Here is a 24,411-nt window from a genome sequence, read left to right as displayed (position 1 = left end):
GTCGGTCTCGTATTGTTTTTTTTGTTCTCAGCGTTTCCGCGATTCGTAACTTTGTTTTGTTGTGCTGACCTTTTTTTTGTACGCTGAGAACTGATGTGTCCACTACCAGGGGGCTCCGTTTGTGAGCTTTTTGGTGTGGGGGTAAGAGGCGGGCTATTTAAAAAAAAAAACCTTCACAATTGCATCGCACACATGAAATTAGCTTGGATATTAATAAATATTTCAGATTAGCAGAAGATCCTATCACACAACTTAGAAATGGATAAGGAAATAGCAAGATAGATGCGAGTCGTGACGGTTGCCAAAGAACACGAAGGGAGATAAAGAGAGTGAGATAGAGATGGGAGGAAGGGCGTGTGGGGAATGGCTAATGATGGTTAATGCCGTGACCTTATTTTTACAGGTATAATATGCGATATATTGATTATTGATAAATTATGTAAGTAGTAATTTTTGCGCCATTAACAGTATAAATAACCTAAATCTCGCAAAAGAGCAAAATTTTCGCAAGAGTTTTGGGATTCAAAAATACACTTGCTTTCGGTAATGCCATGAGTTTAGTTATATGAGAAATCTTTTATCTCACTACTAGGTGAATCACTTGCTGATCTATGTATTAATATACCATCAACATTTACCCCACAATTGAACGCAACACCTAATCCAAGGGATAAATACATGAACTCTAGAAAAAATTTCACTTTGAACACATTATTTTGTCTTTGAAGTGAACTCACATATGAATTTTTGAGAAATAGTTCATTTATTATAGAGGTAATTCACAAAATGTTTTCAGTATCGAATTTCTTGAATCACGTAGATGTTTTTTCATACCCCGATATTCAAAATCGGTTTAGTTTTGCCCCTAAAACAGCGGTCTCATTTTTAGTTAGTGGAAATTGGTAAGCAAGGAATAAAAATACAAAATGTTTAAAATCTTCGCCGCTCGTCAATGGATTTTGACAATCTATTGCTTGTTAGAAAGGTATTTTTATATGCAGTTTGTGGGACAGCATTACTTTGTTCGAAAATTATTTGCCAAAAACCTGCTGTGTTTTGACAAAATCACCCATATCTCAGAAAGTAAACAACATATCGAAAAACAAAAATGATGGTGTCAAATGATCACGATAGGCCTTTCATTTGAAATTAGTTTTATTTGGATCGGTTCAGCCATCGCTGAGATAATTACATGACATTTTGTACATACATGCATACACACACATACATACAGACATTGTCTCAATCTGTCGAGCTGAGTCGATTGGTATATGGTTTTCAAAGTTAGAGCGAATTCTATACATTTGTTTTGTAAGAAATGTAAAAAGCACCAAACATGTGACAGCGAAAATCAAATCTCTAGTGATGACAACACAGACACAAACACAAGCGTGGGAGAAGGCAGACGGAATGATCAGCAAGCGACAGCATTGACCAGCATTGCTCATCACAAAGAAAAAAAATTAAACAAGCTGGAAGTGGAAAGCAGTGCGCCCAGGATAGTTAATAGGAATAATATTCGATTATTTGTCTATTTTTTTATCTATTTTGGGTTGTGCGAAATAAAAAAGGCGAATGAACTGCGAGGTTAAAGCCTTAATAAATAAATAACAAAAAATATAATGATGAGGAACAAATTATCTTGAAACTTAACTTTTGAATGATATTTGTTCGCATGGTCATAAGTCAATTATTTTTATAAAATAACAAAAACCTCATCAAAAATCTAACTTTTGACTACTTCACCACTAAAAGGTTACTTAATTCTAGTAATTGAAAGATGTGTGTTTTATTTAGTAGGCTATTTTCTCAGTTTTCAAACGGCCTTAAATACAAAGTGAATACAAAGTATGCTTTTTCAGTTAGAGATATTTTAAGACAAATAGATGTGTAGAACGATTTTTTCCACAAATACGATTCTCTATCACCCCTCGAGAGGCTCTTAATCATGAACCAAATATCCTGTATATAAGGTAAAACTGAAACGAGAATGTTCTCTTCCTCGGACACGGGTTGGAAGACAATACGTTTATGGAGATTCATGGTACAACTTACTATTCGTTTGAGTTATTCAGAAGAAAAAAAATGTTTTCCCTTTTGTGAACTCAGTGATATTGTAAAAACAATCATTTCAACATTGTTAATAGAATGCTGATTGTTTTTCTGTAAAACGACACCTCGACCCCGGTGAAAAGCTGTTCATTTTTAATTTCCCGCATGGTCAACTACAGGAGCAATCTGAATATCGATTGTAGTTGTTTATCAGTCCGTTTTGCATTACATTTTCAGTGTCCTACAATTCCACCTGCATCAACCCCAACCAGGTAGCTGGCCGGTGCATCCTGGTACGGGAGTGCCATACCGTTCTAGCGATCCTTCGGAAGGAAACCCTAACGAACGATGATGTTGCGTTCCTGTACGAGAGCGAATGTGGAAAGGCGGAGGACAAAAGTTTGGTCTGCTGTCCGGCTGATTCTATTAGCGTGGCGGACGCATCGTTTGGCCCCGTAAACCGAGTGGACCCTGGCGCCGACGATAGTGACAGCGGGGAGAAAATGACGCAGTGGAAACTGTTGCCTCGCCCAGGCGAGTGTGGGACACAACCGAGCTACGAACTGTTCGGTGCAAATGTGACTAAATTAGATGAGCATCCTTGGACGGCGTTGATACACTTTGGGATTCAGCGTGAGTTTGATTCTAATTCGTTTTAAATACTTTTATGATAATCGTTTTGTTGATTTTAGCATACGAAACGGCTTTCGAGTGTGGTGGAATTCTTATCAGTTCTCGGTACGTTCTAACGGCCGGTCACTGTGTAGCCGATAGCACCAAATGGACCAAGTAAGTTTCTTACAATCATTCATCGAATCTATTTTGACACAAAATCTTAAAATTTACAGTTTAACCGTTCGCCTTGGAGAATGGGATACGGAATCAACCGTCGATTGTATCTCAATCGAAGATTTCAACGATTTCTACTGTGCCGATCCGGCGATTGATATTGCTGTTGAAAAGGTATTCATTCATGAGCAGTACACTCGCCAGCACCGTCCTCAGTTAAACGACATTGCGGTGCTGCGGTTGGCGGAACCGGTTAACACAACAGCATGGATACGACCGGTGTGTCTTCCTCAACAACAGGAACCGGCGAAGAATGCAGAGCATGTTTACACTCTTGCCGGCTGGGGCAACAACGGATGCGGTCTGTGGTTTGATTATGGTTCCGAGGGCATTCTAGTAACGTTCTTTGTTTCACAGGTTACAATAGTCGGTACAAAATACGGTCAAGGCTAAATGCATTAAATCAGGAGCAGTGTAAGCAACATCTACCCAAGGGATTTCGACGAACCAATGATTATCTCTGCACGGTTCCGGTCAACGAGGGAGAGAAATGTCATGCCGATTCCGGTGGTGCTGTAACCAGTACGAAACGGGTGCCGAAAATAGGAGTAGTGCATGAAGTGGAAGGATTGTTGAACTACATGAAGGAATGCAACTCTACCCGTCCGGTGGGAATATTCACAAATGTCGGTCAGTATCTAGACTGGATTGTTGGTAAAATAGAGGAATAAACCAATCTGCATACCCTTCGAAATAGAATTTGTTTTCCTTATAGTGGACAGTGGAAATACATTTTGTCTGATACATTTACCAAACCTTGAACAGCTTATTTGGGCTTGAATAATTCATTCGCTATTGATTTTATCTGCCAATTTGGATGACGAGGGAAAAACAGAGCAAACTTTTCGAATCAAACTCAGCTGTTGATCCCTCATCAATTATGGATAATTTTTTCGGTTTAATTGCGTATTCTCGGCCACCAGCCAACAGCTCGCGAGGAGTTTTTCTTTTTTATTGTGCTGTTTTTCCTCCGGTCAATGACGAGCTGACTGTGACAGCCAAGGACCACAATTGATTCAGTCGTTAGCCTCAGTTATGCATTTTCATGTCTTCTTTTATGATTTTCCGTTTCCGGAGGTTTGTGGTGGATGGCGATCACAATGTAACTAACAGTCGAAAATTATAGTGCAGGATGGTTAAAAGACGCTAGAAAAAAAAATTTACACTAGTACTATCACCAACATTTACATTTATACTTACCTTTTTCTAAAAATGGCTATTGGTAATGGAGCAATTGGAATTTAAATTGATATGGGTAATTGAGAATTTGTGTTTGGCTAACTTGTTAGTAAGTTTCTGTTACTGTTCCATAAACATAAATATTTATCAAACCGAACATAATGGCCCCAAATTGTTAATTTTACCGGTTTGTTAAGGTATAAAAAGTTCAGCAAAACGAACCTGGAAATGAAATTGGAGGACGCTCGAAAAAAAAATTACTGAAGGAAACAAATGTTGAATTGAAACTGTTTTTTGCGCGAAAGGGCACACTGCTCAACTTATGGTAGACGCGCTTTTAGCCTCATCAGTAACTAGCACCTACTTAACCGGGTCTCGGCTGCCAACACCCGACCCGACAAAAACCACTGCTCTTGTCCAAAACATGATTCCTCCCCGGCACCACTTTACTGCATTACTTCGGGGAGGGGTTTTTTATGTGCGCAGCACCCACACTAATTCGACTACTGAGTAGTTCATTCTTACAGCAGGGTTACAGTACCACCTCTCAATACACCACCAGTTCTCCACCATCCACACAGACTGGCAATTTCTGCATGACTGTCGGAAAGCCAGCTGTGGGTCGAGACTTATAAACTTCAGATTGTCTAATTCACCGAGTCCTTGGGCTCCCTTATGCCATTTAGCACCACGACTCGGCTCCCTTGTGCCAGTTAGCACCACAACTCACTTCTCGCACCATTTACTTGTTGAGTTCCCGACTTGTTCGCGAACTACTCGGTCTAGTCCCCGACGATGGACCTAGCCTACTCCGACGGAGAATTCCCCGGCGAGAGAAGTTCTCCCGAAACCGAGCCAACCCACCAGGTGTCGAGGTCAGTTCGTCGATTCCGGTGCAGCAGGGCGTCCAGTTCGCTTTTGGCTACTGGACGGTGCAGACGTTTTCCCGATAGAGTGATACCGCTAAAAAAATCGCGCGTGTGGCCGAAGGGCCAATACCAAAGTGCAGATCGCGAGATAAAATGTCGTGTGTGTAGCCAAAGGGCTAATACTAAAAGGTTTAGTGAGGCGACATTAATAAACCAAGAACGAAGAACTGTTCCGTAAGACCGGAGTGCAAATACCGGTTCGAATAGGGAAGAAAAATGTGTCGCGAGTGGCGCCCAGACGGGAGCATAATTCCGCCCGTAAAAGTAAACCCTATAAAGGGAATAAGCTACCTCGCGCACAAGGCCGGCCATCGAATCATCCGCCGGTAGTGTCTTCCCTACACCTATTTTCCACCCGTATAATTCGGAACATTCCGTCCCGAGAACCCTTAAAATTAACCGCTCGGCCTCCCCAAAACCGCCTAAGGAATCAGAGCAGTACGTGGCATAGTGCGAGAGTGAGTGACGCGATCGAGGAAAGTGGCGCGAACTCGGGTCGGCGCGAAACGGCGGCCGACGTAGAAGAAACAAAGCAGATAGGAGCATCCCGAGGTTATAGTCAAAGGTAAGTCGCATGCTTGTGCTAGCCAGTAACAGTCATAGTTACATATTTGGCGACCCGCGACTCGTGGTGTCTAGTCGCGGTCTACTCAGTCTAGTCCTCGGCAGTGAATCTACGCCGACGGAGAGTTCCCCGGCGAAGGAAGCTCTCCCGATACTGGTTCTTCTTTGGGTTTAGCACCCAAACTTCTTGAGCCCTTTAGCTCCCTCTCGTTCCATTTTGCTTAACTTCCCCGATGGGCCATTCAGCTCCCGCCCTCACTTTTTTGCGAACTACTCGGCCTAGTCCCCGACGATGGATCTAGACTACTCCGACGGAGAATTTCCCGGCGAGAGAGGCTCTCTCGAATCCGAGCGGTAGATACCGATGTTCATTTCCGTGAGCCATTTAGCTCTCCGCTTCGTCCCGATCTACTCGATTTATTCCCCGGCGGTGGATCTAGCCTACTCAACGGGCAAGCCAGTAGGTGCTGAGGTCCATCCAGCGATTCCGGGTGGAGCGTAGCTTCCGATTCACGGGCGCCCCAGCGACCCGCTGTTAGCTATTCGACGCGGTCTACTCGGTTCAATCCCCGGCGGTAGATCTAGCCTACTCACGAGCTACCCAATAGGGTGTCGCGGTCGGTCCGGCGATCCCGTTGAAGCCTGACGTCCTATTCACTGGAGCCCTGACCAGTGCTACGTAGCGTACTACTCAACTGGTCCCCGGCGATGGACCTAGTCTACACCATCGGAGAGTTCCCGGCGGCAGAATTTCTCGAATCCCCATTTGTGGTTTCACGGTGGCTTTCTAGTCAATTGCGCTAATTTGTTGGTCTCTTTGCCACTTCTATTGCTGCTCGGAGAGTATACTCGTAACCACTTTGTTGACAGTGTCCCCGGTATGCTCGTCCTGGAACATCTTTTCAATGATATTATCCACTGTCGCACCAGGCATACCCCCTCGAACTTCTTCGAACCTAGGGTATTCAAATACTACGTGTTCTGGTGTCTCTTGCACGTCCACACACTCCGGGCAAAGGGGTGACGAAGCATGTCCAAACCGATGCAGGTACTTCCGGAAGCATCCGTGCCCGGACAAAAACTGCGTCAAAATGGAAGTTCACCTCTCCATGCTTCCTATGCACTCAAGCCGACACATTTGGGATGAGTGACCCACCAACTCACCTTCCTTTCTCCGCGTAGTCCCACTCCACAGCCTCTGGACCTTCTTCATTTCGGGGGAGTTGCCTTCATTTAGGCACTTCTGCAGCACAATCCTGAACATGTCCGGATATGTCAGGATCGCAGCTTCCAGTACCACGTTTGGTATTCCATCTGGACCGGGGGTTTCTTTGATTTCAGGCGCTTCGATGCTTCTGCGAGCTCGTCGTTAGTCACTCGCCGATCGTCCGTGTTTGTTCCATCTACTTCGTTGTACTGTGTCAGTGGCCATATAGTTGGATCGTGCTTCGGGAAAAGACACTCGACGATTATCTTCAGTTTGTTCTTGCACATTTCGGCTTGCGTCGTCGGGCCCTTCGCCATCACGACTCGATACACGTCGCCCCAGGGATTAGCGTCTACTTCTCGGCACAGCTCCTTGTGACAATCTGACTTGCTAAGTCTGATCTCGCGTTTTAAAGCGACCCTAGCTTCCCTAAACGCTGCCTTGCGATTTTCTCTATCTGGTTCCAATATCGCTTTCTGGCTCCGAGACAAGCAGCGCGTAGCGTGCTAAGCGTTTCGTTCCACCAGAAAACTGGACGCCGTTTGTTGCGTGGTTCCAGCTTTCGCGGCATTGTGGCGTTACAAGCCGCCACAATCCTTCTTATCCGCATCCACGTTCTCGAGCCCGCCGTTCGGCCAAAGTGCCTTAACGAACAGGTCTTTGTTGAAGGTTTCCGTCTTCCATATTCGCTCACCGGTCATCATTCTCCTTACTGCAGTAGGGTTCCGTTGTGTGTATGTTTATATATGGTGGATATGTGTGTATATGTGTGCATGTGTGTATGTATGTATGTGTGTACTCTACTGTTTAGATGTCGGATTTGCCCCACCGCGTCATTTTTATTATAACGCTATTAAAAAAATTATGAAAAAATTGAACCAAAATCATCTATGCACTCCACTCACCTTTTTTATGCGACTTTAACGAAAAGAAATATGCTATACTCAATTATGCACAAAAATCAAATCCAAATCTGTAAAAACACGCTTGTCGTCTTTTGAGCATCTCAATGTAGACTAATAAAATGCTGTCATACCACCATAATGATTATTTTCGATTCTCTACACGACAACAGTTTGCTTATTGCTTTCGATTTTCGATAACAGAGGGGTGTTGGGTTTACCCACATAGTCGGATTTGCCCCACCTTACTCTAAATAGAATCAAATAAATTATATCAAATTATTAATTTTGATGAAATGTAATCATTTCAAATGAAGATACTTGTAATTAAAATGGAAGATAATTGTAGTGGAGAAACTAAATTAAGTGTATGAACTGGAATAAAGGAATAAAATCCACAAAATGAAAACAGTTTATAAGATAAGTTAAATGCATAAAATGAATATACTGATCAGCATGAATCCAAAGAATAAAACAAATAAAAAGATGAAATGGAGCACACGAACTCTAATGAACAAAATGAATAGAAGGAATACTGATTGAAATGAATGATTAAAATGAATTGATCAAAAATTAACTAATAAAATAAGCCAAATAAATAAAATCTATGAAATTCATAAACTTAAAAAAGAGTGTATGGAATAATATTTAAATAAAAAATGATTTAACTAAAATAATTGACTAAGACGAATTTGAGAACCATTGTTTCAGAATGTTTTGAAATGTTTGTGAAAATCTCATTATTTGATGAACGGCTAGATAATAGGGGAAGTGGGCCAATGTGGACCTAGCCCTAGTAGCAATTGTGGTTTTATGATAGTTTTATAGCCACTGATAAAACTTAGATTGCACTTGTAGCGTGCTATAAAACTTCAATTGTTACTTGGGAGTACTGGTTTATGAGCTATAGAACTGGAGCGGCTGAACAGATTCACTAATAAAGATTTTTTCCTGAAAGCCTGATCAATTGCGCATATTTTTTCTAAGATGACTTTTTCCGATCTTTTACTGTATTGTGTAAAAACGGTTCTGCGCAAAAGTACATGAATGGTTCGAATTACCCAAACCATGTTTCAATTCGGACCACCCATTTTTTGTCGATTTTTTGCAAAAGAAATGAATTTCTATTTTGTCCTGAGTTATTCCTATTTGATTTTCGCTAAATTTCGAATTGTGAAATGAAAAGTTCTCTTTGATATATAAAACTTTGTAGTAAATATACAATAAAAAGAAAGAGCTGGGCCAAATTTCCTAAAAATAGGTTTACGAGCTATAACCTCGAAAACTGTTAACCGATTTGCGAAAACTTTAGTTTTTCTGAAAGCTCGCCCGGCTGCGCACACTTTCCTCTCAAACGATTTTTCGCGATCGCATATCAGATACTATATACGGCAAAATGTCCGAAATGGACCAATCCATATTCCATTATTCACACACCGAGTAAACGAAAACAGTTCATAGTGTCGCCTAAAACAAGATATTAAAAAAAATATTATCCGGCAGATCCAAAATCATGATAATGCACTTGATGTAATTAATTGTTGTTGCAAACAATACTTTTGTTTTTTGGCTTACACATTTTTCAAAAAAAAACCGCGCTCCGAAACAATAATGCTTGTATTACGAGATCTTCAATTACATAATTATAATTACACAATTATTTTGACAAATGTCTCGAGACACTAAAGGTAATCGCTTTTCATGGTATTGTATTGTTTTTGGAATGCGATTCGCCGGAAAAAAGAAATAATAAATAATTAAATTGTTCACATACCGTTTGATTCAATTAAACGTGAGAAACACTCCCGACTGTCGGCAGTCCGGAGCTGACGTTGCTTTTTTTTTACAAACCTAGGATTTCCAAATTAATACAAGAAACGATAAATCTATCATAAATTCTCGGCAGCTGACTGCCCAGAGCAATAAACACATGATAACACTTCTGAAAGTTGCATAGGTTATAACACTAATCAAGATGAATCCAGATTTGTGCGACTCTTTACCCCTTCCTATTAACAAATAGTCCTTCCCGTGGCAAACGTGAAGATGCAGAGGTATACACGGTCTCCATAACAAATAATATTCCTTTCCTTCCCCGATGACTGTAAGGATGTGGCCGACGCCTTTATTGACATTTCAAAGCATAGAACTCTCGAAACGCTCCATTTGTTGATTCTCTTTGCAATTTCGCATGTTCAACACGGAGTAGCAACTACGAATTGTACGGTCATCATGATCATGCTCATGCTCATGCACATATCAAAATGAAGACCATCTAAAAGAGTACGGATCTTCTTATTATATAATTTACTGTGTAGGTTAATTTTGGGAGAGATGCCGCACTCTCTATACCTAGGATATACAGTCGCTTCAGTTCGGTGGAGATGTAAAATAATCCTTTTTATTGACCCACAAAAATATTATTAATGATTATGTGCGTTTAGTTGCATCGCGGAGTACCGAAAATTTTCAGTACAGTGGGGGTTCAAACCCCCCCCCCCCCCCCTCATGAAGGTTTTGCATTACTTTAAAAAAAATATTAACTTCCTGTTCAGGAAAAAAAAAATCTACTGGAAACCGTTTTGACACATAAAATGTCATTTGAGGACCAAGGACGAAACTTTGCGAGGGTGGCCGCAAAGTGATGTACTATCTTATCGCTGTTGTGCTATCTTATGACAAACGCCATTTTGGGGTAAACTGAGTTATGCCACATTACTTGTCTAAAAAATCTCTACAAAGTGGCGTTTACAGAATTTTGACATTCTGCTTTGTTACTGAGATATAGTGAGAAACGTGCTGAGAAATTTTTAATTTTTTGCTTCAAATGACTGTGTCTGGGGATTGGCTCAAATGTCCTTGATGTATAAGATGTTTTTATACGTAAAACTATCCGAGAAACACAATTGCATAATCATTTTCGATATAAAAAGACACGAATAGTGAGAAAAATGCAATTTAAGTTTTAAACTGGAAATATTGCGTATTTGGCATCACTGTAACCAAAAATAACTATTTTTTTCTCGATTTCCTGACAATTTCCTTCAAAATGCATCTCACTGATTGTTTATAGACCAAATGAAGCCAAAGATATGAATAAAAGTTAATAATTGATTTTTTTCAATGGAAAATTTTCCATGCACAATTATGCCACGTCATACAAATTTTGTCATCAACCTGAGACACATGTGAGTGCGCCTTTTGTTTACATTTATAGTAAAAACTCGCAACATAGTCAACTGATCTTCGTAATATTTGAGAGATTAATACATAATAGATAGAAGCATCAAATGTTTTCTTTGAATTGTTTATACCATTTACAAGTTTCAAGATATTCAATCTCAAACTTTGAAAATCTTTTTTCTCGAAATGTGCAAAACGGCGCTGGTCATAAGATAGCACCACAATCGGGATATCATTATCTAGAGAAATTTTATCGCCGATGATTATTTCGTTGGAGTGGCAGCGAAATAGATCGCGAAAATGGGCATCGGTATAGGGTGAAATACCACCACCGAGAAGTTCTCAGCACTAGCTGGCAGATAAATATGAATGACTAGCACCAAGAAGGATAAGACGTCCGGCGAAGGTGGTTGTAAACAGATGTAAATCCTTATGGTCGACACCTCCGGATCGGTTCATGTCTCAAGAGGTGACGATATTTGCAGCAGACCTGAGCAGTTCAGATATATTGCGAAGGTTGGACAGCAAGTATGGAAAAGTAGCTATGGATAAAAACATGACGATTAACACAAAACAAAATAGGCAAGAACACAATCCCTACTAAAGCAATACTTAACGGTTGCCCCGGATGGATGAAGATTACGAGATACAAGAGGTTTAGGTTTAGTCGGTTGGAACAACTATTACAAACCAATCCGAATCCACCACGAGCCAGCAGGCAGCGCACAGTGGTCGAAAATCCCAAAAACGTGAACTTAATTCACTAGAGGCCAAATCATCGAATACATTCTTTGGAGGAATTGTTCGTATGAATATTCCTCATAATCTGATACAAATTAAATTGAGGCATGATTTACTACGATTGAACTAGAAAACTAACTTTTTATTCTGACAAGATAGAAAGTTGGTGTCTTCGACAAGGTTTTAGAAATGCTCGTAATAAAGAATTTTGTTGAATAACTTGAACTTGTAGGACTTAAGGTTATCGATTTATAAAGCATTTTCTAAGGAAATCCCCTTAAATTTAGATTTTTTAATATAACTTTTTTTACTGCGACTTTTCGTGCAAAGACAAAGGTTAAGATATTAAAACCATATAATATCGTTGAAGACTGCATGTAAAAATTAAATCATTGTTGCATGTAAAAATTTTGTTGAAGACTGCATCCAAAAATTTTACCGGAAATCGGCGGTGCGGCGCACACCTTTTGTAAAAATAACCGTCTGGTTAAGAGTTATTGAAGAATTTTAATTTTTTTACTCCAACTTCAACTGCGTATAAGAGAGAAAGGTACAAACCAAAATGGACGAGCAGGCACTATTTTCAATGTCCAGACTACGCATAATAAAGGTAAGAAAGTTTGATGCGTGTCTATGCATAGTGTAATCTCACTTTGTAATGTTTTTTTTACTTTTTCCAAGTAAAAATTATCGAAAAAATTTTTTTTTCGTAAAATTTTGTAGTTAATGGTAAAAATGTTAAAATCTTCAATTACTTTGAAGCGAATGAGTATTTTTACTTACAGCCTTCAACAATATTATGTGGTTTTAATGCCTACACATTTGTTTCGAACACGCACGAAAAGTCACAGTGGAAAAGGTTATATTAAAAAAACTAAATTTAAGGGTGTTGTCATAGAAAACGCTTTATAAACCTACATACGTACAACCTTTATAAGTCCTACAAGTTCAATTTGTTCAACAGAATTTTTTTTATTTCGATTATAGACATTTTAACCTTGAGGTCATTCGCCTCTTCGGGTTAGAAAAATCTCTTACGAAAAATTTATAACCCTATGTGCAGGGTCGGGAATCGAACCCAGGTGCGCTGCGTACAAGGCAATCGATTTACCAACTACGCTACGCCCACCCCGATCAACAGAATTCTTCATTACGAGCATTTCTAAAACTTTGTCGAAGACACCAACTTTCTACTTCGTCAGCATAAAAAGTTATTTTTTTGTTTTGTTCGTAGTAAGCCATGCCTAATTTTAATTTTCATCAGGTTGTGGGGAATATTCTTACGAACAATTCGTCCGAAGGTACCATATGAATATATTCGATGGTTTGGCCTCTAGTGAATTAAGTTCACCTTTTTGGGGTTTCCGACCACTATGCAGTGGTGTTTTTTGATGACTCCTTCTCGATAACAAACATTTACCTAAGCTGAGTCGTTTGGTTCACAAGACTATGTCCAGGACTCTGAAAAAATCTTCAAAGTTTGTGGGATTCTGAACGTTTCTTTTAAAATAAACGTTAATAAATCAAACCCCTCCCCCCTTGAAAATTTTCTGCGCACGGGCCTGATCAATTGAATAGTTTGCACTTTTTAGAAGGCATTCTGATCATGATCATGGTCATCTATAATTTTAGAGGAAAATATGTCGTCTTGCGGCATCTGTCCCCAACAATTGGGATAGATGTCGCATCAAAATTACGGGTGAGGTGCCGCACTCGATGTCGAAGGATGCTAAAATGTTTTTTTTCACCTCGGAATGTCATTTAATGAACATTATCGTCAGGTGTATGTTCCTAATAAGAAATACGCACGCACTAACGGACCTAACACCGTGACATATACGATAAGTCTATTTATCTAATACTAGCTAAAACCCATCGCGCGTTGCAGCGATTTTCAACGAAATATGAGGAAAACACAATTTGTTCCGAAGCGCCTTCTGGCGAGCAGATAATCCCCAACCAATAGCACACAAACATGCTCCAGAACAAATGCCTACTATGTATAAATTTTGACGGCAATCGGTTGAGCCGTTTGGGAGTCCATAAATCATATACATACAAACATTGACTTTTATATATATAGATAGATAGATAAATAGATAGATAGATAGATAGATTTAATCTTCTCACCCGCACATGCGGCATCTCTCCCTAATTAAGATGATTTTTAAATAAGAATATTTTTCATGGAAAAAACCATTTCAGTGTATTTAAGATACTTGTCGTAATATGATAGAAATGATTTCATCATCATGGTTTACTTTGATGCAGGATTGATTTTTAAAAAAGTGCGGCATTTCTCCCGAAATTACCCTAATGAAAGTCGTTCGAACAAAAATCTTTGATTTGGTATCATCAGACGAGTTGAATCAAGCGTGAGTTGTGGATTATTATTCAGTTAAAATTTAAATCAAAAAATTCATATAACAAAAAATAAACTCTGGTATTTTTCATCGTCATGAAATAAGTCGAAATATGTCACAAAATGTTGTGATACCTAAAAGGGACAGGAGAGGGGAATTGTTATTTTGTCGCTCGTATAAAAACCCACGTCATTTATGGATGATCCCTAAGTGGCAATAACTTCGATGCACGCTCATCTTTAATGGAACGAGTTCCTTTATCACGTGCTATGGATTCAAGTTTCACGAACCAGTTCGAATCAGTTGTCCATCCGCGAGGGTGGTGCCTTAAATCAACGGTCAGCAGCTATATAACAAAATACGTAAAGCTGTCAATTAAATTATTTCCAATAACATCAAAAGAAGAGTTGATGGCGTTGCATTTTTTTTTTCTATCAAACAATCGTAAGATTTACTTTCAGTCACGCAAGAATGCAAATGATTCACAAATTGCGGGATATACCCTCTGTACGGCAGTTTCTCACATTTCCTACCTGAGCTATCTGAACAGGTTTTGTTTCATGGGGGATCTCCAGCCGAGTTGTCACACACAGCTACACAACGCGGCTGCTGCTTTCGTGAGACACATGTGTGAACCTATAGGAACCATCGACGGCAGTACCTATAGATGTTTTTGTTTTTACTGTTCTACAGTTAGAGCTGGTCAGTATGATTCAACAACCAGCAGGGTTCTCAGTCATCGCCGAATCTTCGTTGACCATTGACTAGCGGATAGAAGTGTGTCGTGCTAATGGCTACTTGCAGCTTGTTGCATTTGTTGGCAGTTACAATAACCGGCTTACTGTGCGCGACGGCGGGCGTACAAGGTCAATGTGAGTTTGTTGTAAAGCGCGTTTATTGCCTAGCTAGATCGTAATCGTAACTATAAATCTTCCGCAAACAACAGATTGGTCCAGCTGTCGTACTCCCGTCAAAGAACCGGGCTCGTGTGTTCTGGTAGCAGATTGCAACTTCATACGACAGGTTCTACAGAAACCTATTCTAGACAATAATGACATCCGGTACGTCGAAGCGAGTCGCTGCGGGACACATCAGAAGAAGGCACTGGTTTGCTGTGCCAAACCTACCGGTTCTCCACCGGATACGACCACACAACCGGCTGTGATCACCCGCACCAATGCGGAACCGTTAAACCCAAATCGAGCAAATTTGCTGCCAAAATCCCCCGTTTGTGGGATTCAGTATAGCGATCGGATCGTAGGAGGTGAACGAACCAAAATTGACGAATATCCGTGGACGGCTCGGATTCAGCACTACGACAGACGCAGTAAGAGCCGGTTATGGGAACAGTGGGAAATTGGAAGAACTAATTGCATCCTTGTTGGCTTTTCCAGGCAATGAGTACGGCTTCCACTGTGGCGGATCATTGATCAATGAGCTGTACGTGCTGACTGCGGCTCATTGCGTGGTGGGCATTCCCAAGGCTTGGACGGTGTAAGTATTGCCGTTATCATGTTATTTGATTGGTTAGAAGGAAGGGTTCGTTGTTTACAAACATTATATTTAGCAGTTAATCCGAAAATGGCTTTTGTATTTTAAGTTGCCTGGAACTGTGTAGCAATTGGAATGCAGTCGATTAAATACATAAACAATATAGCAATAATATTAAATTGGATATGGTGGAGAGTTGTATTTAATTCACCAAATATAGCTTTACCATTTAAACCAGACAATTGAAGCAAGTGTGTCTCGATGATATTTACTCATTGATCATTTCGGAGTGATGCTTAAATATTGTTTTATAATAAGCGTTAATTTGAATATGAATTTCAATGAAAAATTTGTAGAAATTGGCATTCATGAAAATCATCAAAATATGAAACATTAATTTTATACATCCAGAAGTCACAAATTTCACATGTTTGTTTTTCTTTTGCATCTTCAAGTTACTAATATTTTTGTTTCGATTAGAGGTCTTTATGGAACAACTTTATTAAACAAAATTAAAGCGTTGTGTACGGCACGCGGTAATATTAATATTAGTTTTTTCAAAACCGTGCAAAATAATTGGCGAATGAGTTCTAATCTATCAAAACTATCTGATCATCATTGGGTCATTAGAACAGGCTTAATATCGTACGGGCTTAATCTTTACCTTCTGTTACTGAGGGTCGAGCTTAGGCAGAATAACTACGAATCACCCGAGTTCACTAACATGTGTTCTGGTAAAGGTAGACGTATCTATCTTTACCGTGACAACCGGCCTGACCCTGCCACTTCTAGTTTTCCGATCTGTTTACTTCACATCCTTGCTCTCACTTGAGTACTATGGCTCTAAGTTACATAACTTTTCCTACCCAGTAATCTCTAGCTAATTGAATGTCGTTAAAACGTAAAAAAGTTAAAAACAATCTTTGCTTGCAACAACTAAATTAGTTATGGAATTTGCGTTTCGACTTCGTTTCATCGGGATCCGACACTAATTTAGTGACAGGTTTAAGCTAGCACCGGATTGACGCTAGCTTCAAAAAACGAAAACACTATTTGTGTCTCTAAGCAAACCCCTGGTCCTGCGTGATGTCCCGTAAAAAAGAATTCCGATTAAATAAATAAGAATTAAGGAAATCGAAACTTGGTTTGGCTTAGCAAACCAATGCAGTATGCACTATGCTATATTTCTCCTTAGTGATGAAAAATTTAGATTAAAACTATTTCTGAATTTTGTGTCGGCGAATGCCAAAACGGGTTTTGAGAAGGACGATCAACGACAAACCAGATGTTCAGCTGATCACAAATTCTTGTTAAATTCCGGGAGTAAAACTTGCGGACACACCATTGGTTTGTGTATTCAAGGCAACGCACGATTTAGCGACGCGGAACGAACTGTGACAGTTAAAGCTTGAACCAAGCTTGAACATAATTTTCGATAAAACTGTTTGAATTGATTCGTATGCCGCTGAATGGGAAAAAATCAAGCGTCAAAATAATCGGAGACATGCAATGCGTTTGAGACGTTCTACAGATTGAAGCAGGACAACGCACTTTCTAAGCTATTATTCGACATAGCGCACGAAGGTGTAATGCGAAGACCTGATGGGCAAAAAAACGGAATCATCATCACGAGCTCTTATATGCTTCACAGCTTCGCGGACGACGTCGACATTATAGGCGTTGATCACAGAGCAGTGGAAGAGGCATTTGTACCTTTTAAAAGGGAACCTGCGAGAGTTAGACTTACTGTAAGTTCTGACAAGACTAAATACTGTAGAGAGCGATGCAGTCCGACCGATGTTGGTTCTGAGTTGGATATCGATGGTGTATGGTATGAGGTTGTAGAAGAATTTATGCATGTGGGAACGATGTTTCTTTTTGCCTTTCTCCTATAGAAAGGATATGCAATCAATCTGAACATCGTCAACTTAATCCCGGCCTGGAGGGTCGTCTGTCATATACCATTCGACTCAGTTCGTCGAATTCGGCAAATGTCTGTGTGTGTGCGTATGTATGTGTGCGCATATGTATGTATGTGACCAAAAATATGCACATCGGTTACTCCGAGATGGCTGAACCGATATTATCATCAAATGAAAGGTACAACGTTCCCATAGGCTGCTATTGAATTTCATTAAATTCCGAGTTCCGGTTCCGGAGTTACGGGTTTAAGAGTGTGGACACACAGCAAATTCACATTTTTGCCTTTCTCCTATAGACAGGTTATGCAATCACTCTGAACATCGTCAACTTAAACCTATTTTTTTATTTACATAGGTTTTCTGTATTTTTACAGGGGTGTAGTTAGGAGGATACGGTGAGGGGTACCCCCACATCCCTCACTCCCCTACCCGAAGAAAATTTTCTAGTTTCACCAGAATAAATTTTCCTAGTGGGTCTGAAAAACCAGTGAAAAATTTGGTTTGAAATTAATTTGAATTGAGAAATTAATTTAAAATTTCTTAACAAGTTGAAATTTTTAGGCGGGGTCCAAACCCCCGTACCATCCTTCTGGATCCGCCGCTGATTTCAAGTGTTTCAGCGCCTACATACAATTATAAAAAAATTTTGTCAAGTAGGAGGGTATTGACCTTTCAACCCGCATCCTCACTACAAAAACGCCGTTAGGAGTACCCGGGAAGAAGTTTCTCCAAGTATCAGGTGTAACGGATTGTACTTCTCCGTATTGCGACATGCATTTTGCAATTGGCTCAGGAGGGGTACGAGGTGACAGGTCATATAACCTTACATCTATATAATCATTCTCAATATATACGGGAATCTTAATTCCAACGTTGTCACTTTCAACCACGTGTTTTAAGTTGTTCTTCAAAACGAAACGCTCGGATTGTGCTAACGTGTTGAATGATATTAACACTGCACTGCGAAGATAATGATACTGAAGGTACAACACTTCCGTAAGTCTAAGTTGCATATTTACCTTCAGAAGGTATTCCACTTCACTAAAACTCGGTCGTTTTAAACAAAATTTAAAGTCAACGACCGCAGCGTTGGGTCGGAGTAGAGCTTTTTCGTCAACTTTACTCATGATGACAAGAATAATCCAATGTTTCCTTTGTTCTCGAGACAATGCACACTAGATCGAGAGGCCTGTTGTTCACTTGGCTCGATTGTACGTCTGACTGCGGTAAAAGTAGAAAGTAGACTGTTGAGCTTTGACAATTAACAAAAATTGCTTTATACAAATCGCTGATACTCCCTGTTTCTATATAAAGCCATGAGTCAGACCCTTGAACATCTTGGACATCGAAGCACCACAAAATTCCATGCTCCGAGTGGCCTAGGTAATGCCCGATTAGCTTTGCACACTCTAGCGAACAGCAATCGGGGATGCCAATAAATAACAATAAGCTCAACAGCAATATGAAGCAAAACTCGACTGTGTGGACCCTGACCAGGGATGTTTCGTATACGTCCTATACGCTGCCGGCGGACAGGACTATTGGATCCGGGAATCACGACCGCCTGAAGTACCTGTCATCTTGCTGGGTCCCAGAATAGGCGATTTCTCCGACATTGGAAATAGGAAGAGCAATTAAACAACTCAACTACAACGAAAACCGGTTCAGGCACTGAGAAGAACTCTTATGGCGTTTTCGTTTTTACCTGGTGCTACACCGGTGTAGTGAAAAAAAGAAATAGACTGATTACACCCAAGTTTGAATGAGTGTAGCACCGACTACACCGGTGTAGTGCACTGTCAAAAACGAAAACGACATTAGCCGGGGTACTTACACTCACGAACTGCCAGAAGTGCGACGAGCCCGATTCCCGGTTGCTCTTGGCATCCGGTACTGTTTGGAGCCTCTAGAAACTCCAGAAACTGTAGCGAAGACAAAAGAGTTGTCGGAAATACCAAAAACGTGAACTTAATTCACTTGACTGTATCGATTTTGTTGGCTATTTTCGGCAAATTTGAGACTAAGAGAAACGAAAGCAATGAAATTGAAAGACGGATAGGTATTCTAGAGCGAATCAGTTATAAACTTAGAACGGAAAACTAGAACTAGGCAGGCTCATATGGGCATGATCGAAAGGAAATGTGAAGAATTTTTTGCCTTCTGCAGAGTAGGAGTTGGGCGTTTCACCCAAGTCTACCGCATGGTCTATGGTAGAACATAACTCATCATCATGTTTTACCGCCGACGCCGGCGGTCACGTCAAAACTCTAACAATTCACTGCATGGTAGTGTTGATTCGCTACTGGGCTGTTATCTCTTCTTTCTGAAAATTAATGAACAAATTTTTCAAGAACCACCCTACCACAAATCTTTAAAAAAATCATAACAAATTAACCAATACAGACAGCCTTGTTAATTCAGCAAACTTGCTTCAATCTATTTGTGTTATTATATTGTAGGGTATAGCGCAAGTAAACTTCACATACCTAAACAGTCGATACTTTGAACACGCTAACCACAAGGACCAATCCAATTCCAATCATTTGAAAAAATCACCAAAAAAAAAACTAACAAATTTGCGAAAGACATCATAAAGCTAAAACAAAGTATTTGGAAGCTATCAGTATTGTATTCCTAAATACGGGCTTTCGATATGTACTGAAAATTTAGTTTTGTAGTGACGTCGTAATAATCGAAAGAGAAAGAGGTTCGTAATATTACTAAGGTTCCATTGAAAATTTTCTCCAGAACTAGTCTTTTTATGCAGTGTAGCGCATTCCTCTGTACTTGACTCTTACACAGGCACAGGCAAAAATTGATTCCGTCTAACACTAGTTACACTGTTATCAGTTATATTATACATAAATAATACATTTGTATGCTTATTGTAATCATTAAATACGACACGTATAGTGTAAAATATAGTTAACCCTTAAATGTTTACCGCTGTTTCAAAACAACATTGCGAAAAACATCTCAAAATTATCACAGTAATGTTTTGAATCTACGAGACAATTTTAACAAAATTTGAATAAAAATGATTTGCGCCTTTGAGGGTTAATATGACTCCCATGTTTGAAAATAAAGTCAAATGTGATGTCAACTGATACGAAAAAAATATCTACTGCATATTTCTCCAAGACAACTAGAATGTTGCTAAAAACGGAACCCATTTGTTGCCAAAATCGGAGTGTGCCAAAATGGGAGCATGCCAAAAACGGAATCTTACTGTACAACTTTTCACACTGTGACTTTTCGTGCAAACGATGTTCCAAACAAATATTGCACATAATATCGTTAGTCGAGTGAATGAAGAAAGACCGGTGATGCCAGATAATATTTTTTGAAATCTGTACAGAGCATATGTTAAAATCTATGCAAATCTGTGTTAAAGAAAACGTAAAAGTCTGTCCTAGTTGCGAGTTTTTCTGGTTTTAGCACGAGGCGAAAATTGAGCGCGTGGTTATAATTCGAAATATTGGTGCTAATCTGTGCACTATAACAGAAAACGGTGGAAATCTGTGCATTCAACTAGAAAACTGTGGAATGTTTTAAAAATATATGCAAAACTTTGAAATCACATGTCCCCTGGGATGCCACATTGAATTCTATGATTCGGTCAAAAAAAATCTTGCGCATTAAAAGTTATAAAATATTCCATAACTTTTAGACCATTAAAAAGAGATATGTGGTGTCTTCAGAAATTTCTTTTGTAGTGATATTTGCTACAACTTTACCGAAGAAACAAAGTCTCTATCTTAATTAGTTCAGAAAATAAATTTCGTATATCATTTATAGGTGCATTAATCATTGAACGATTTACTCCTGTGGATGCGCAATCATAAGGGCAACAACTTCTCCGAACAAACTATACTTATAAAGTTAACGGTTTAGACGCTATTAATTTTGAGCACGAAATCGACGTTTTAAAACACTGTGCCTTGATGGTGCTATTCTAAAACACGACAAAACAAGTCTAATGTATTTCTTTTTCGGTTTTCTTTGAAATAAATTGTATGTTTTGGCACTTTTATTAATTTCCACGAAAATAAAATATTATCGCCTTCTCCGGTTAAAAAAAAAAATCTGAAAAGTTTTATCAGAAAAAAAATATTCATGGGGCCCTTATGTTGCATCAACAGAGGAAGCTGACACTTCTGTAGACACTCCTTGCGGTGGATTTCCCCGTTTAAAGGCCCGGTAGTCACGAACGACGCACTCCGTTTTCCACATGAGCAGATCGCTTACCAAATCATGCATTTATTGACAAACTTTGAAAATTTCTGCTTCCTTACATCCTCCGGAACATCAAACTTGTGCAGGGCGTTGAAGAATAGTAGCCCCGGAAGCTGCCGAAAGTCCGCCTTGAAGTAAGTCTCATCATCCATGATGAGACAATGAGGCTTCGTCAACATCTTGGTGTACAGCTTCCGGGCCCGTGATTTTCCCACCGTACGCCATTCGTCACAATTTGGAGCCTTCTGCACTTTGTACGTATGCAGTCCCTCCTGGTTCTTAGCTCTCTGAACGAAAGACTTGGACAGATTCAACCTGACCGAATCATTGGGATACCGCTTAAACGCTTTCACTACACGCTTGTGATCCTGATCACTAATAGGGCATCAATTATGACCGCATTTCTCCTTCCGTTCGATGCTCAGAGTTTGGTAGTAGCGTTTAATCACACGACTCACCCTTGACTGCACGATTCCGAGTTGTTTTTCGATGTCCCGATGAGAGAGTTGAGGTCTTTCCAGGTGCTTGCGAAAAATCAATTCGCCACGTTACTTTTCGGGTGACGCCATTTTTTCGAAATTTCGAAAAAAGTGACAGCGATAAAAATACAGTGTAAACAATATGCTGTAAACTACTTGTACCCAAATTTTAAAGAGAAATTACCCAATTTGTTATTTTCTACAGCGTTTTCCCCATGATGTAATTTGACGTGGAACACCCTTTAGGTCATAACGACACATGATTACTAGCTGTTCGAATGAGCTACTTCTCATAATTGCAGCAGCAGAAATGGGACAACATGGAGTCGTTGGTTTGGGTTATTCAAGTTATGTCTGCACTGTTTAGCCAACAACGTGTAGCTATGGGATTCGATGTTGTATTGCACAAGTGTGAGGCTGGTTGAACATTAACAAAGCATTTGGTAGTTTTTCGAACGCAGTTAGAGGGCGAAAAAACAGATGCATTTACGCTCCCGATGATTCATTTTGAGTGTATGGATAATGGGAGAAAATATTTAAAATTGAATAAATGGGATAACGGGAACGACGTCTTAATGTCAAAATCGGTACTATGCTATATCTCTCTTTAAGGATAAAATTATAAATAAATTTAGCTGAAAACTATTTTTCCCTAAGGAAAGAAGTGGTTAAAACTACGGTTGCACGTAAAGGACACAAAACTCGTAACTATTTTAGTAATGAAGGTGCGTTTCGAGTTCCTCTCATCAGAATTCGACACTATCTTAGTGCAGGACTAGGTTAGCGCCAGATTGACGCTAGCCCCAAACAAAAGCTATTGGCATGTAAGATTATTTGGGCTTTAACCCCAAGGGTCCTTCGCCATAGAAAAATAGTTGACTGCATGGAACACGAAATGCGTCAATCCAGTGCTAGCTTAGTCCGTCACGAAGTTAGTTGTGGATACTGATGAGAGAAACTCGAAACGCATCTTCATAATTAATTAACATAACTAAGTCTGTCACTAAGTTAGTGTCGGATTCTGAAATGATCAGAACTCGAATCGCATATTATACCTAATTTAATCAAAATCCGTGCCTTAAACATTTTATTAGATGATTTTGTATTTTAAGTTTGATCACAATTAACAGCTGAACCCAAATGTCACATTGTCCTCATGAAAACTTTTTAAAAATTCACAGATCCGGAGTCCGTCTGGGAGAATGGGATACCACCACCGATCCGGACTGTGATTCCGTCGATACGAGCGACTGCTTCGACCCGGTGCAGGACATCCAGGTGGAGCGCACGATTCCGCACGAAAATTTCATCAGCAGCCGGACGGAAGTTCACAACGACATTGCCTTGCTGAGGTTGGCGCAAAAGGCCCACTACTCGGACACTGTGGTACCGATTTGTCTACCGTTGGACGGTAGCTTCGCTAGTCGGTCGTACGATACGCGTAAAATGTTCGTTGCCGGTTGGGGTCAAACCGAAGCAGAGCGGGGTAGTCGGTACAAGCTGTTCGTGGCAGTAAACGGAGTGTCGCTGCAACACTGCCGAGAGCAGTATCCAACGGCAAACATCGACGACCGGCAGATCTGTGCCGGAGGGGAGGCCGGTAAGGATTCTTGCAAAGGTGACTCTGGTGGGCCACTGATGGATGTGGTTGAGTACCAGGGACAGGTTGTCTATTACCTGGCCGGAGTGGTCAGCTTTGGCCGACAGTGTGGTATGAGGGATGTTCCTGGTGTGTATACGAAGGTGCATCAATTTGTGAACTGGATCTCGAACCACATTGATCCGTAGAATGCGAAGCAATAATTCATCCCATAATACTCAATGGAATGGTTTTTTATCCGAAGTCCTACTGATCAATGCCTTTTTTTAAGAACTGGAAGTGTCTTAGTGGAAACGATCGGATGAGATGGAAAAAGTGAACGTACTTAGTTTTTGGATGCCTTAATGATCAATGTTGATATTATTATTTTAGTATGAGTGGTGTTCTTTAACAAGTAAATAAATAACTTTCGAAATCTTGTGAACATTTATTCAGCCCAAGTGTTAAATAGCATGGCGATCGTTGAATGAGACTTGTGGAATCTTCGTGCCTTGAGACGCTAGTTATAGTTATGGACTGAGATAGCTGAAGATGACTTCTTGACACAGCAAAACACTTCACGCACTTTTAAAAATATCTTATTTTTTGATTTCAAAACAGACAACCCAACTCAATATCCACACTCAATTTAGTTATTCCGCGCAGCCGTATGGTTAGTAAATTTAGCAACTGATATCTCAACAAAGTCACAGTTGTTAACTAATTTACTTCAAC

At 40.0% G+C, this 24,411-nt stretch overlaps 1 protein-coding gene across 1 annotated transcript in view; it reads left to right on the top strand.

Annotated features, from left to right (window-relative positions):
* LOC131680766 (transmembrane protease serine 9-like) overlaps positions 1-24,112 on the top strand; it is a 30,222-nt gene extending 6,110 nt beyond the window's left edge. Inside the window, exons 2-8 of the mRNA XM_058961476.1 lie at positions 2,290-2,685; positions 2,745-2,841; positions 2,901-3,202; positions 3,259-3,570; positions 14,916-15,296; positions 15,364-15,463; positions 23,279-24,112. Coding sequence (XP_058817459.1) covers positions 2,290-2,685; positions 2,745-2,841; positions 2,901-3,202; positions 3,259-3,570; positions 14,916-15,296; positions 15,364-15,463; positions 23,279-23,885 — 2,195 coding nt within the window. The 3' untranslated portion in view covers positions 23,886-24,112. The remainder of the gene's footprint in view (positions 1-2,289; positions 2,686-2,744; positions 2,842-2,900; positions 3,203-3,258; positions 3,571-14,915; positions 15,297-15,363; positions 15,464-23,278) is intronic.
* The last annotated feature ends 299 nt before the right edge of the window (positions 24,113-24,411 follow it).

Source organism: Topomyia yanbarensis, chromosome 2 (assembly GCF_030247195.1).
Source record: "Topomyia yanbarensis strain Yona2022 chromosome 2, ASM3024719v1, whole genome shotgun sequence".
Lineage (NCBI taxonomy): Eukaryota > Metazoa > Arthropoda > Insecta > Diptera > Culicidae > Topomyia > Topomyia yanbarensis.
The sequence above is the reverse complement of the archived record's forward strand: the minus strand, read 5'-3'. Positions and strand labels throughout refer to the sequence as shown.